The 16,331-nt window shown below is 46.6% G+C and overlaps 1 protein-coding gene across 1 annotated transcript in view; it reads left to right on the forward strand.

The window, feature by feature from the left end:
- Positions 1-429: 429 nt before the first annotated feature.
- Positions 430-16,331, forward strand: part of LOC148542508 (bMERB domain-containing protein 1-like) — a 40,864-nt gene continuing 24,962 nt past the window's right edge. The window contains exons 1-2 of the mRNA XM_088468473.1: positions 430-659; positions 15,785-15,905. Of these exons, the coding sequence (XP_088324599.1) occupies positions 581-659; positions 15,785-15,905 (200 nt within the window). The 5' untranslated portion in view covers positions 430-580. The remainder of the gene's footprint in view (positions 660-15,784; positions 15,906-16,331) is intronic.

A 16,331-nucleotide genomic window follows, 5' to 3' on the forward strand; every position in this document is an offset into this window, starting at 1 on the left:
AACCCTACCCCTCCCTTCTGGTGCCTAACCTTAACCATGGGGGTAAGTGTTTACCCCTCCAGTAGATGCCTAACCCTAAAAAAAAATGTGTTGACCATTTTGTTTCGAACTTTTGACCATGTCGACCTTTTGTACCTATCGACCTTCTTACATGTCGAAATTTAGTGTGTCTGACTTTTGTCCCTGTCTAACTATTGACTGTCTAACATCAGGGGTCTATCTAGACATTGTCTATCTAATTACTGTCTATCTATAGTCCAGAACCCTGGTAAAAGTCCTCTCTGTTACTGCAATATAAACAGTTCTTTACGCAGACTGTCAGCAGGTGCATTGAATGCCCACTAGAGGGAGCCTACGAGACACCAGCATCTGGTGCTTAGCATCCCTCAGTATCGCACAGCTGCTAAATCTCCAATGGTTTGGCAGCAGCCAAGCAAATGTCAGCACTGTCCCCCTCCTCCTTACTTATTCACTCTGTCCTTCTGCCATGTAGTTATTTGTCTCCTTCCAGTGATGCTCTGTCCAGGGGACCTCTGACTACATACCACATAGATATAATCGGGGGAAGCCATTGCTGAAAATGGAGAAGGAATGCAAGGCATCAAAGCAGTACGGATCACTAGAATCCACTGTTTGGAAACCCAGTGAGCAAGCCACAGGTAAGAAGCACGTGCCTGTCATTACCTGTACCTGTATCATTTCCTATCCCACCCTATGCCTCACTGCAGATGAATTGTGATTGCATGCCCTTTGCACTGCCTTGTCTCAACGCAATTCCTGCATGTCAGACTTCTTTTGAATGTTTAAAACAATATATCTGAAGTATATATTTAAAAAAGTACAATATGATGATAGATGCTTTTTACTTGACGTAGTAAAATAAACATAACCTATAAACACGTATCAAGCCTTTGTTACATACCCAACATATATGCATAAAAGTCACCCAAAAAATATTTTGATGTAATGAGTGGAGTTGTCCTTACATGGCGTGGATGTCCTACTGAGTAGTTCAAGCCAAGCATTTAGCATCTGAAGCCAGTCAGCTCTGCACAACTGCATTCATTCATAAAAGCGCTCTACAGCACTCCCTGGTCACGTGCAGTCATCTCATGAATGAGGAAGAATGGATGGACAGAATTGTAATGCTGGTATTTACCCAGTGATTCAGTATCTGGAAGACTTGCTGCAGATTATAGCAATATAAAGCACAGCATAGTATTGGCTATAAGAGACTTGGTAATGCTTTTATTTATGCTAATGTGTGATTGTCACTGCTATTTGTTTTTATGTTCACGTACTTTCATTTATAGGAGTAGCAATATTTTCATTTTCGTACAGAGGCCATGTTAATAAACAGCCAGCCCTTATATGAGGGGCTCCTATAAACCTACACATTTTGCTCAGTAACAGCATTGAAAATGCCAACTGTGATACAATGGTGCACACTATGTAAATAATATAGAACTCAGAATAAACCATTCTCCTATTAGGGCAACCTGAATTTGGCTAATGGGGATAACAGGACACTTACATGTCTGCTGCGATATTTTTGGTTGCAATACATGCAGCTTCTAACCTGGTGTATAGGTTAATTGGTGCACAGATATGGACATCTTTATCATCTCGGAAACTTGTACCAGAACGATGGGATTTGCTTATGTCTCCTAAAAGTTGTATTTTACATATAGGTATGAGTCAGAATCAAATGCATCTCTAAGGACTTAACCCTTTGACTGTAAGAGCCCACACATGCTACTTCAATGCCCTTAGTGCCAGTTGCGGTCACTGCATCTTAATCTGCGGTCAAAATAAAGATCTCTATAGTGAGAACAATATCAGTCCTTGCTGACACTTTCCTGGCTGCTCAGTGGACTATGAACACCAGTGGCAAACACAGGATTTCTAGAGGGGGGTTTCCAAATGCTTGATTTTAGAGCAAGTGTGGCCAGTCTATGAAGATTGCAGAATTAGTACTTACCCAGCTTTAATATGTTACATACAAAATATATTGTGTGTCTTAATTCCAGCATATACAGGACCAGTGATCACAGTAACCCATTATATGTCAAACAGTGTATTGTGTGTCATAATTCCAGCATATACAGGGCCAGTGATCACAATAACCCATTATATGTGTCATACATAGTGTATTGTGTGTCATAATTCCAGCATATATAGGACCAGCGACCACAGTAACCCATTATATGTCATACACAGTGTATTGTGTGTCTTAATTCCAGCATATACAGGACCAGTGATCACAGTAACCCATTATATGTCAAACAGTGTATTGTGTGTCATAATTCCAGCATATACAGGGCCAGTGATCACAATAACCCATTACATGTGTCATACATAGTGTATTGTGTGTCATAATTCCAGCATATACAGGACCAGCGATCACAGTAAGCCATTATATGTGTCATACATAGTGTATTGTGTGTCATAATTCCAGCATATATAGGACCAGCGATCACAGTAAGCCATTATATGTCATACATAGTGTATTGTGTGCCATAATTCCAGCATATATAGGACCAGCGATCACAGTAAGCCATTATATGTCATACATAGTGTATTGTGTGTCATAATTCCAGCATATACAGGGCCAGTGATCACAGTAACCCATTATATGTGTCATACACAGTGTATTGTGTGTCATAATTCCAGCATATACAGGACCAGTGATCACAGTAACCCATTATATGTGTCATACATAGTGTATTCTGTGTCATAATTCCAGCATATACAGGACCAGCGATCACAGTAAGCCATTATATGTGTCATACATAGTGTATTGTGTGTCATAATTCCAGCATATACAGGACCAGCTATCACAGTAACCCATTATATGTGTCATATATAGTGTATTGTGTGTCATAATTCCAGCATATACAGGACCAGCGATCACAGTAAGCCATTAGATGTGGCAGTAGGTCTATCCTGTCTGAGCCGAATGTTTCTCTTCAGATGTGGGCACCATTCCAGAGCAGTGGAGCAAGTCCGGGAGTGTGGGGGAGCGGCAGAAGAACCTAGCACTGCCCTGGACATATATGTACATATTGGTCTCCTTATGTATTATATAGTGTATTATTATACAGTATTAATAATTAACCCTATTGATGGTCTATAGCAGTGCACCCCTAACAGAGCATGTTTTCCACATGACCTAGTTGTTGCACGGGTATATTTATTACTAGCTGACACATTTTAAAAGATCCACAGGTGGTGCTAATCATTTCATTTGTGATACTGAGAAGAACATGCAGCGCTAGTAACATTCTATTATATTACTATTTCTATTGTGGTCATGGTGTGTGCTGGGGAGGGGGGTTTCCAGGCAGACAGAACCCCCCCCCCCCCCCTGCGTTTGACTATGAACACTTCTTGTTTATAGTGTTAGGGCATACTAACAGCACATTTTCCATCTTTGGTTTGACAACAGTTAGAGCTGCACTGCATAACCATTCACCATAATATGATCAAGGGTTATTTCTCAGATGATAATGCATGATATTTGCAAAAAGGTGATTTGTTTCCCATTCTAAATGGTTTTATGAGTCACTGTAGGGGTCCCTGGCTCTAGTGACCCTTTCCAACCTCCTCGAAGTAGAACTTGACTAGGACTATTGAACACTCCTGGCATACAAAATACACCAGCCAAAAATTGGGTTTTGTCTCAAAGCCACAAGTTTTTTGACCAGTCTAATGATGCCACAAAGGTCTCCATACTCACTGAGGGTCTCATTCTGACCTGCTCGCAAGTGCCTATGCGCTCGCAAGCGGGTCGATGTTGAGGCCCTGCGCACTTGCAGCGGCCGCACTGCTCGTGCGCAAGCCCCGGAGCGAGAAATTCTCTCGCTCCGGGGCTCACTACAAAAGGGGCGGCTGTCGATGGTGATCGACAGCTCGCTCCGTTTTGTAAGCGGGGTGGGGGGTGGCTGGCCAAACGGAGGCGTTCCCGAAGGAACTCTATTAGAGCCGAAAGCTCACTGGGGTTTGCGGCAGACAAGACCCTACCACAAGGGTCTCGTTGCAAGCACCGTTGGTCTCGACCATCGCGACCATCAACCTGGTCACTCGCTAAAGCTGTGGGTGGTCACCCACAGCTTAGCGAGCGGCCAGGAGGCCGGATTTTAAATGTGAAGCGGCCGCCCTCATTCAGAGCAAGCGCTCGCATTTTGCAAGCGGCTCTGAATCAGGCCCTGAGTGTCTTACTATTTTTTTTTTTTGTTTGTTTTGATACAAGCTGGAAAAGAAAACCATGTTAATCAGTCTGGAAACTAGTGTCACCCCACAGATTCTTTCAGACACAGTCTTTTATGGCAAAAGCCAAAATTTCCAGCCTGCCAATTTTTCATACATGAAATACTGTTGAACTCATCTCTAGGTTTTAGTATGCATATGTGCAGAGAAAGAAAGTCCATCATTGGTGAAATATAGAGACTAATTACATGACGATTGCAGAGATGATGGGTAATAGGTGTAGTCAGGGCCTAATTCAGCAAGGAACGCACGGATGCAGACGCATGCACCCGTCCGCTGCGAGTATATGCTAATAAATGACCGCAGCACAAGTTGCAGATGCCCAGCCCCATACTAAGCCGCCCATCTCCCTTTACTAACAGCCTGATCAGTACGCAAGATAGCGTAAACATCAGTAACATCGAGAACCATCGGTGACATTAGCATAGTAGTGGTTGACCTGATCTGCCGCATGGATTTGTCCGCTTCCTGCGTACAGCATACGGTATGGCTGCGTATGCCGCCGTACTGCCTTAATTCTGCACACCCCTATAACGGCGTTATAATGCCTGTGTTCGCCTGACCATCCCCTGTCACCACCCACAAACAGCACTACCTGTCAATCAATATCGGAAAGGTCTGCGTACCATAACCCGATTGCACTGGCTAGTTCACGCAAGTGCATTGCAATGCATGCGCAATGCGAAAACATCGGCCAAGTGCGTGCGTTCTCTCCTGTGTGTTCCTTGCTGAATCAGGCCCTCAGTACTAACTCTTTTTCCCTGAGGTTTTGGCATTTAGATTATAGCAAATTTTGGATGGGTTTCTGGTTAAGTGGTTTTGGTGGTTGTTAGTAGGTTTTGGTGGTTGTTTGTAAGCTTAAAGATTGAATGAAGTTTTGGAAGTGCCCTGCAGATACAGGGACAAGTGCTGGATTAACAGTGGGGTGAATGAGGTCCCCACACAGGGTTAGACTGATCCCTGGTGGGCCCCACTGCTTTCTGTGTCTTGGAAAGAGCAGCTCCCAAGTTCCTTTAGCATTACGTCATGTCCTAGGAGCAGAGCCGGATTTAGGGCCTGATTCAGACCCGCTCGCAAGCACAAGTGCTATGCGCTCGCGAGCGGGTCGATGTTAGTCCACTGCGTATGCGCACTCCGGAGCCATCTCCGACGTGCACATGCGTGAGACCCGGCTAGCGACGGGCGCTTCGTCGCTCCGGGTCTCGCACCAAAAGGGGGCGGCTGACGATTTTGATCGACAGCTCGCACCGGTTTGGAGGCGTGGCGTGGGGGTGGCTTCACAAACGGAGGCGTTCCCATGCGAACGCCTGCCATTTGTGGGCAGCCCCACTGACATCACCAGTGATGTCAGTGGGAGAGCTTCCGGCTCTATTAGAGCCAGAAGCTCTCTGGGGCTTGTGGCCACGAGACCCTACCACAAGGGTCTCGTCGCAAGCCCGATGGTCTTGACCATCATCCTGGCCACTCGCAATAGCTGTGGGTGGTCACCCACAGCTATGCGAGTGGCCAGGAGGCCGCTCCAAAGAAGGAAAAAAAACGCCCTGATTCAGAGCGAGCACTCTTTTAGAGCGTTCAGCTCTGAATCAGGGCCTTAGACCTCATGGGTCCCTAGGCAAAATACCAGTTTGGGGCCCCCTCCCTCAAATAATCCATAGCACAATACCTTGGCGTGTGTGCATTGCAATCACGGTCCGTACACAGTGTACCGATAATCGCTCAGCCAATAATTATTAACTATTCAATTTTAAATCAGATTGCACAGCATAAAAATGCCATAAATCCATCTATAGTAGTACTATAGATTGATTTAATTTGTTTTTATGTTGTGCAATCTAATTTAAAATTGAATAGTTAATAATCATGGGCTGAGCGATTATGGAGTAATTTCAGAATAAGGCCGGCTACGAACTTGCACGATATTGGCCCGATTTGACGAAATCGTAATGACAAATCGGAAATATCGTGCAGTGTTTGCCCGAATTGCGCGCTCCCGTGGTCGCATGCAATATCGTGTCATTGGCTGTGCTGAACAGCTAATCACACGATATCACATACGGCGCCATACATATTGATGAAGGACGGAACAAGTGATCATTCCGTCGTTCATTAACTCGTGTAGTGTGTACCAGCAATCGATGCCCAGGGTGAAGGCAAATCGCCATGAACATTGGCACGATTGCTGGTCGCTCAGTTGTGTACCCACCCTAATACAGTACCCTACCTGGCTGGCTACTGTGCTTCCCGGAGATACGGGTCCTTTTGAAGCTCTGCCTGTCCCTCTGGCCTCTGCGTGCTGCTGGTGGGCGGTAGCAAGCCCGATGTTGGAGCTGTGCAGAGGCTGATGTGCATGCTGGGGCAAGCCGGGGCCCAGGGTCAAACGCAGCATTTTCCTGGGTGGGTTTCTAAATATATATATATATATATATATATATATATATCATACAAATTGACACATACACATAAACAGTCTACACACACATATATACAAATTAACATATATATTCACTAAAATATTCACAGTATACACACACTATCACATATACACAATAACACATAGACACTATGACATGAATACATACATACACATAACACATACATATACACTAAAATATACACACACTAATACATATACACAATAACATTCATAGACACTAACACATGAATACATACATACACATAACACATACATATATACTAAAATATACACAGTATGCACACACTAACACATACACAATAACATACATAGACACTAACAAATGAATACATACACACTAAAAGAGTACACATACATAAATTACTTACACTCAACAATACAGGTTGCTAATGGGACAGACACTAGACAGTCCAGACAAGCTTCATTAGGCCCCGTCCCCTTGTGAGGGAATGCCACGATTTGGGGCGGAGCTTGTATTGGCTCCGCAGATATTGTGCCAGTCAGACGGGAATAACTGTGTGGTCCGGACTCTGGAGCTAGCTGAAGCTGGGCAGCGGACCCGGTGACCATCCTCCTCCCCCCTGTCACACACAGTCCCTCTGTGACAGTGCAGGCAGTGAGACGCCCTGAAAATCAGGCGGGACCGTGTGACATCATGACGTCACGTGGTACTCGCGCTGTGCTCCTCTGGGAGCATTTTGACAGGTCAGATTTCTTGGGCCAAAGGGGCCTGTCCACGGGCCCCTTGGATCCTGCCGGGCCCTAGGCGAGCGCCTAGGTTGCCTGGTGGGAAATCCGGCCCTGCCTAGGAGCAGTGCAAAGTCAGCAGCATGAGCTGCACAACAGTTTGTGGCATAATATGAACTGGTAGGTACTAAGTTTATTACATTATGCCTTGGGGCCCCCACAACCCTTCATCCAGTCCTCAGAGGAATATTGCTCCAGGACCTAGTAGTGTCTAATTCAGTCCCTAGCCAATTAGGGATCTGGGCCCCTAGTCAGGCCACTTCAACAAGAAATAATAATTGGTAACATTACCCCCTCTCAATGCCCCTGGTATCAAGCCTTGAAGAGAGCTAAAATGGAAAACTTGTGCGAAGTAAATAATCAGCTTCTAACTTCCATTTATCTAGCACAGTCTTTGAAATAACAGACGCTGATTGGTTGCTTTGGGCAACTATCCCTCTCTATTCATCATCACTTAATTTATACAAAAGCAGGTGACAAATTATACAAAATTAGGTGAAATTGTTATTTAAGTGTCAGCCCCATTCATCAATCATGTAACGCAGGAGATATCACAGATGTCTCCTGGTTACAATTGTGCCTCGATAATTTCCACAATCCCATACTTTAGTATGGGGATGTGGAAATTATGGTATTCATCAGATTCCGAAAATTATGAATTTTCGGAATTTGATGGAGGTACTATCCGCCACTGTGAGGTGGCGAATAGCAGGTGAAACTTACCTGCTTCCAGCTGGACAGGTCCCCCGGCGACTCCCTCCGGCGGTCTGGTGCATCCTCTGGCTCAGGAGGCTGGTCGGACACTGGGCCTGATTCAGACCCACTCGCGAGCGGCTGTCCGCTCGCAAGTGGGTCGATGGTGTGCACTCAGCATGCGCACGACGGAGGGAGCTCCGTCGTGCGCATGCGCGAGACGCGACGAGCGAAGGACTTTCCTTCACTCGTTGTGTCTGATCAAAGGGGGCGTGCTGTCGATGTTGATTGACAGCACGCCCCCTTTGGTGGGCGTGCCGGGGGCGTGCCTCCCAGACGGGGGCGTTCCAAAGGGAACGCCTACCGTCAGAAGCCGGCCCACTGACATCACTAGTGATGTCAGTGGGAGTGATTTTGGCTCTGATAGAGCCAAAATCACTCCAGGGCTTGTGGTCGAAAAACCCGAGGGTGGTGACCCACAGCTATACGAGCGTCCAGGAGGACGCTCCATTTTTATGGAGGACGGCCCTCATTCAGAGCGAGCGCTCTGCTCAGAGCGTCCGGCTATGAATGAGGGCCACTGTGTTCTCCCAGCAGAACACAATAAAGATTGGAAAAAAACTTTTTTTTTTTTTTTTTTTTAATCTGTACTGTGGTCTGCTGGGAGACCATGTGACAGACCAGCAGGATGGAGCCGGAGGCTGCTGCGCGGACAGGTAAGTGCTGAAGGGGGGGGAGGTGAGCGGAGGGGGAGGACACAAACTTACCGCATGTGTAGGCAGTGCTGCGCATGCGCTGGGTTAACGCATTTAACAGCGCATGCACAGCACTGTTTCCAGCTGCGGTAAGTTATACTGGGCATACGCGGCCAGATAAAATGCCTGTCAGACCGACAGACATTTTATCTGGCAGCCGCAGATGTCGCCGGCATACACTGTGAGATTTTTCTCACAGTGTATCAGCCCGACATCCGCGCTCCGCCCCCGGGGGAAGAGACATTTCCCTGTCTGTCTGTTGGCCGCGGCTGGGCATACACTGCCCGATGCGGCCCACAGTTTACCGGGAAATATCGCATCCTACGGGCATGCTGGACAATCCGGCATGCCCGACCGAGCAATATTTAACACTCGGTCGCCCCCCCACACGCTACAATTATCGGGGCGATCCGCCTGATATCGGCGGATCTCCCCGATAATTGTAGCGTGTATGGCCAGCATTAGTGTAGACAGGGATAACTATCTATTTCCTGAAAAGCTGTCATCGCAAAAATGACAGCTTTTCAGAATAGATACTTATGGAGAGGAGGAATGATGAATTCCTCCTGTAATTAGGTAGAACTCCATGCGAATTCTAAACCTAATTACCTCCGGGGAAAGTTTAGTTATGATGAATAGGCCCCTTTGTCACTTTACAATCGTGAAAAAAAGTAAACAAATGACACTATAAAAGACTAATGCAGGGTACATACTGGCAGACATATTGGCACTTCAATTGAATGGCCGATATATCGTGTGCACGTCGACCAGTGAGTACAGACAATATGTCTGTGAACAATGTTGTTCATATATATATTGCGTAGGTTGTGCAGCACAGCCGATGGCAGACATATCTGCTCATCATGCTGTGTGTATGAGCGGTTAGCTGACCGCCCTTACACTTGCTGCAAAGGCCACCGACGCGACCCCCGGCCAGCGGTACTACAGTGATGGTTATTCAGTGTGTGTGTGAACAACCATCATCTGCAGATCAGTTGATCTGCATATATATCTTTCTGGTATGTACCCACTTTAAGAGGTAAGAGGGCCCTGCTCGCAAGCCTGCAATCTATAGGGAATAGAAATGTCAGGTAGGAGGACAAGTGCTATATATTGCAATTTGGTTCAGTCAGATCACTGAGGTTCTTGGTGGGCTATATGACCCAATCACAGTGACATTTATATGTGGACTCTGTGGGTAATTGGGTAGAATAGGTTATGGGACTTGATAAGCTGGTGAAGTGGTTTGTCTTAATTAGCACTTCGATTATTTTGATTTAACCATCTGTGCTCAAGCATGGATATCACTAAAACCAGGACTGTTAAGCTGGCCACACACTAGACCAACTTACAGCCAACCAGCCAACTTGTTAATTGGTTGGAATGAAAATCTGGTAACGTATGGGCGTAAATGATGATCAGCAATTTGCTCCTAAATGCCAGAAAACAGATGAAAATGGTCGTTCAGACAAATTTGTTAAATGTTTTATCTAAACAACTTGTTCAAACAAGTTTTTGCCCATTTTCCAGCATTTGGGAGCAAATTGCTGATTGTCATTTGCTTTCATACCTTACCAGATTTTCAATCCGACCAATCAACTAGTTGGCCGGTTGGACAGATAATCTTTAGATGTGTGGCCAGCTTTAGTGTGCCTTGAGGACCGAGGTTGGGAAACACTGGTATAGACCTTATGGAGAGGTCACATGACTGCCCAAAGTAGAAGTATTACATATTGTTTATCAACAACATGGACCAAGGCTGATAATCATGTGAGGTGAAAAGTACTGATACAATAAAGAGAAACAGAGAGTAGAAAGTGCTCAGATAAAAACATATCACAGCACCATAGGCAAAAAAATGACAACCTATCTAATTATGGGACATACACCATAAACAAATGGTACAGCTTGAATATGTAGCAATAGATAACTTTTTTTGTGAGTCAGGCCTGTTGCTGGTTTTTACTTTGTGCAAGTTAATTGCAGTGAACAGTAAATGAATGAATACCTTGTTCTACTTGCAAATGAGAAACAGTCAAGCAACTGCTATTGAGACAGTGTCTAAGGAAGCCAAGCAGGAATGCAGATGAGTGTCTGCTGAGAGTACAATAATGGCGCATACACACGGGACAATCGTCAATGATAATGATATCGTTGAACGATCTGCCGGGTGTGCTGGATGATCGATATCAATTATCCAGCACACCACCAACGATGGTTGATCACGGGTCCCTATAGTAACCTGGTCGATATCGACCAGGTTGGCCTGCATGCACGGTCAATGGATGATATCTTTATCGTCCATTTGTGCCTGTGCATCGCAGGTCGTTGGTGGGTTGGAGGCAACGAAAAATGCATGATATGTACGATAACGATATGATCGATATCGTGCATTTTAATCGTACCATGTGTACGCACCATAAGAGTACTGTGAAATAAAGAGTGTACCTGGTGGTTCCAGTGAATTACAGGCAGGACAGGGCCATGGCCTGTGGGGACCTGTTTGTTGCTAATGAGATCCCACAGGAGGTGATAAGAAACATTTTACTGGAGATTGATCACAAGTCAATTTGCGTCCAACCACTTGTCAAATTCTTGGATATTAGATAGAAGTGACCTTTGTCTCCAGCAGTGCCCTATGCTGCTCCTCTTTTTTTCTTTTATATTTTTTATTTTAGTGGGGGTAAGACGTCGTTTCCGGCCAAATCAGAACGTCATATCGGCCACATCGCTCGGTGTGTACAGCCAATATACCCGCTTGCGATATCTTCCGGTCGGCCTTGCTGAACATCCAGCCGGACGTTATCGCAAGCGGCCCCATTGCAGGTAATGAAGGACGGAACAAGGTATCGTTCCATCGTTCATTGCCTCGTTCTGATGTGTACCCAGGATCCGATATGTCGGCCCATTGGCTGGGTACACTTCGCTCAGTGTGTGCCCAGCTTTAGGGTCTGAATCAGAGATAGACGCAGTTAGCTGTGCTAAAATATGCAAAAGCCGCAGGTGTCCTAAGTTAAGATACACCCATTAACTTCGTCTGAGGATGCAGCATCAGATCAACTGTGTGACCATCGGACATCTGAGTAACTCAGATAGCTCAGGATATCCGCTTAAATCACACAGCCGGGGACAGTGAAGCTGCGTCCACTGATTTCAGCATGCCTAGAAAACGGGACGGACATGCTCCCGTTTTGTAACGCTTCCTGTTGCCACCCCTAAATGCCAGTAGCATGTCTGTTGTGCTGCGGAGTTTGGGGCAGAGATGTGTGTGTAAACAACAGGTTTATGTACGTCTCTGATTTAGGTCCTGATTCAGAGTTGTACGCTAATCCTGTTACCACTGCGTCTTTTGACGTAGATTCTGTCAGATAATATGCAAATGTTGCAGCTGCCAGGAAAAGTCACAGCATCTGCACACAAAGAAACGGCATCGGTCACAGATCAGATGATCAACGGCCTTCTGAGTAACCCTATGGATACTCACAATGGCCGACTGAACTAAGACGCAGTCGCTGGATGCGAAACTCCTATAAAACTGTTGCGACGTGCTTGCAGTTTTCTAACCACCCCTCCACTACCACCCACACACTAACTGTGAATCACTCTGCGTCTAATTCCTCTCTGCAAGCGACATTGCAGAGGCACCTGGAAGAATGCGCCGTGCGACTTAGATGAATGTGCTGTGCTTCTTCTCACCTCCTGCAGTCTCCCTGGCATCCAGTTTGGTGCAGTGGAATCACAAGGGAGTGTGGGCCACACCGGGTGACACCCTCCAAGGGGGTGACACCAAAAGCCACACTCATACCCCCGCCCTCCCTGCCACCACAATCCTGCCCGCTTACACTTCCACCACCATGCTCATGCCTGCACCCACCCGCCAGTCCGCTCCCAAACCCTCCGCAGGGGTCAAGTCCATCTTCTCTACCCAGAATGCAGGGTGCCACCATGACAGCCTGAATCAGGTGACACTCCATCCACCAACAGGAGACCAGTATGCTATCATGTGACACCTTCAGCCAATCCCTGACTAGCCAGGGTTGTATAAGGATTCTCCCAGCACTAAGCATTTGTCAGTGCAATGTTGTCTAAATTCATAGCCTAGCTGTGTGCTAATTCAGTGAGCTCCTGCAGATTTCTAATCTCAGCCCAGAAACTCCAATTGTATTTTCCACCTTGCTGCACTACTGGCTCCAGTACTCTGGTCCCATTATGGTGATCCAGTATTCCAGTCATATTCTGGTGTTCCAGCAATCTGGTCCCTTTCCAGTGTTCCAGCATTCCGGTCCTATTCTGGTGATCCTGCAATCCAGTCCCATTCTAGTGTTCCATAAATCCGGTCCCATTCCAGTGCTCCTAATGGTTCTAGCCTGGTTGACATACCGAAGCTCATCCTATCAAGTCTATCTGCACGTGTGCCTCAAGCGCCTGTCATCTGGTTCTAATCAAGCTGGCTTTCCCGCAAGTGCCTTTAGTCTCCGGCAGCCATATCTTTCCTACCCGTAACACACAAGTGCACCCCATACACTTCATATTTCTGTCCAAATCATGAGCAGGAACCAGGCTCGTATCCAGGGGTGTTCGAGCGGTGCGGCAGCACCGCTCACCCACAGCTCCTGCATCTGGCTAGCTGGGTGCATGTAATGGCACCCTGTTGCCAGAATCTCTGCAGCAGTGCCGCCTGGAACGTCCTTAGGATGCTCCAGACGGTCACAACGCTGCACTTACAGCATTGCTGTAATAATCCGCTCCCGGGTGCAGGCCACGCCCCCTCCACATTATGTCATATGGAGGGGGCGTGGCCAGCACCGGGCACACTAGCTACGGCACTTGCAGTAACTATTTAAGGCCTCTCAGGTTTTAGGCGCTCGCCCCAGATCCCATTCCAGCCCAGAACTCCAGTCCAGTTCCAAGAACAAACACAAACGTGACAGTACACGATTAGCAAAGTAAGATGCAAAATTCAGGAAAAAGTACGTGATCTGGGTGAAAAGGCAAAAGGCAGGGGTCCTATAGTGTAGGACCTCTCTCTATTGCCTTTTTACCCAGACTACCTACTTGTTCCTGAATTTTGGATCTTAATTTGCTAATAGTGTACTAAGAGCCTGATTCCGAGATGGATGCAAAGTTGGTTTTTGCAAATGGGCAATGGTTTTTCTTCTGCGAACACATCGGAGTCACATTGCGCATGTGCCACTATGGTCCAGTGATGGTAATCGCAGAGCAAATTTGCAAAGTGATGGACAGCCAGGGATCGTTTGTGGGCGGTAATGGGGGTGGTAGCAACTTAAACACAGGTGTGTTGCGACCGTTTCAGGGGGATCGGGGTGTCGCACGCAGTTGTTAAGGTGTCTTAAATCCGTCGGCCGTTCTGCGTGGCTATAGGGTTACTCAGAAGGTTGATGATCGACCAATGTACGTTCGATGGTTGCGTCTTTGTACATAAGCGGTAGACTTCAGATGCAGCAAGTGGGCATCTCAATACAAATCCAAGCGGCTGTGACATCTGCATATTTTAATACAGCAGCTGAGTACGGGTTCGCAGCAGCGATGGCATTTTGCGTCCATCTCTGAATCAGGCCCTAAGTCACTAAAACTGGGCCTGAATCAGACCCGGTCGCAAGCGCTGTGTGCTCGCAACCGGGTCGATGGTGGGCCAGTGCGCATGCGCACGATGGAGCCGGCTCCGTCATGCGCATGCGCGAGACCCGGATAGTGACAGGCACTCTGTCGCTTCAGGTTTCGCAACAAAGGGGGCGAGCTGTCGATGTTGAGTGACAGCTCGTCCCCTTTGGTGGGCGGGCCGGGGGAGTGGCTCCCCAAACGGAGGAGTTCCCATGTGAACGCCTCCGTTTGGGGGCGGCCCCACTGACATCACGAGCCAAAATCTCTCTGGGGCTTGAGGCAACGAGACCCTACCACAAGGGTCTCGTCGCAAGCACGATGGTTGCGATGGTCTTGACCATCACGATCATCTTCCTGGCCGCTCGCTATAGCTGTGGGTGGTCACCCACAGCTATGCGAGCGGCCAGGAGGCAGTTCTAAAAAAAAATAGCCCAGCCCTGATTCAGAGCGAGCGCTCTGTGCACTGTTCATGGAATTGAATGCTATGGAGTTGAACGATTATCAGTAAACTGCGCATGTGTCTAAATCGCACTGCGCATGTACATTACTGTAGTTGCTTGCAGCAACAATCTACTCTCAGTATGATTGACAGTCAGGGAGCGTTTGGGGGAGGTAACGGGGAGTGGCGGCAAAGAATGCATGCATGTTGCAACCATTTTGGGGGCGTGTCACACCCTGCGACTGCGATCCTGTACGGAAGAAATATGACTCAGTTCCCACAGCCATTCTGCGGGACCATATGCTTACTCAGGGCTCAGATAATCAAATGATCTGTGACTGATGCTGCGTCTTTGTACGCAGATGTCGCCACTTTTTATGCAGATGCTAGTTTGCTAATACATCTTCTGGCGGCTGCAACATTTGCATATGTTCGCATAGCTGCAGCGTACAAAAATGCAGCAGTGGCAACAATAGCGTACATCTCTGAATCAGGTCCTAAGTACTTAGCGACTGAGTGAGAGATGTACTATAAGAAAAAGTGGCATGGCGTGGCTCAGTCGCAGAGTCTGTTGTGTGCCCAATGGTGCTATACTGTATTGTGCGATTTCAGGATAGGTTTATGTGGCTACATCTGTAACATCACTCATTTTCCTTTGTACCCCATAGAGGAGTGCAGGAAAATGAGTGGATATTCCCTAACATAATAAGCCATAATGGGTGCAGCTGGACATAAAGGATGATTTAATTGCCACAAATGTATACAATAAAATTATATCAATTGTGATAGTGCCATGTTTTTCTGCCCTAATACCTCTTTTCCCAGGTGAAGACGTTATATCAATGGCAGATTCCACAACCACCGTAGATGATATTGAAGATGAGCTGTTTAAGATTGAGAGGATCCGGGAGATTTTGGTCAGGAGAGAGTCTGAACTTCGATACATGTGAGTACAGTCTAGTTTGCAGAAATAGAGATTGTATAGAGAGTCTTCCGGATGAGGACCTAGCTACTAATTAAGGTAAAGCAAATTCCCACATTTCCCAGGCGTGCTGGTAGAAGAAGGCCACAAAAGTATTTGCAATGTTATGTATGAGAACAGTGTTTCTCAACTTCAGTCCGCAGGAAACCCTATCAATGCATGTTTTCCAGGTCTCGTCATTAAATCACAAGTGAATTGATTTGTAACACCTGTAGATCTTTTAAAATGCTTCAGTCAGTAATGAATGCACTTACGCTTCAGCATGGAGTATGGAATATCATGCACTGTTATTGTTCCCTGAGAGCCAGAGTGTTACATACAGTGGCTTGCAAAAGTAATGCCCTAAAAAGTCAACAAATGTATCTGTATTATAAATGACACACATGGGTA

Source organism: Taudactylus pleione, unplaced genomic scaffold, assembly GCF_031769625.1.
Source record: "Taudactylus pleione unplaced genomic scaffold, aTauple2 ptg000012l, whole genome shotgun sequence".
Classification (NCBI taxonomy): domain Eukaryota; kingdom Metazoa; phylum Chordata; class Amphibia; order Anura; family Myobatrachidae; genus Taudactylus; species Taudactylus pleione.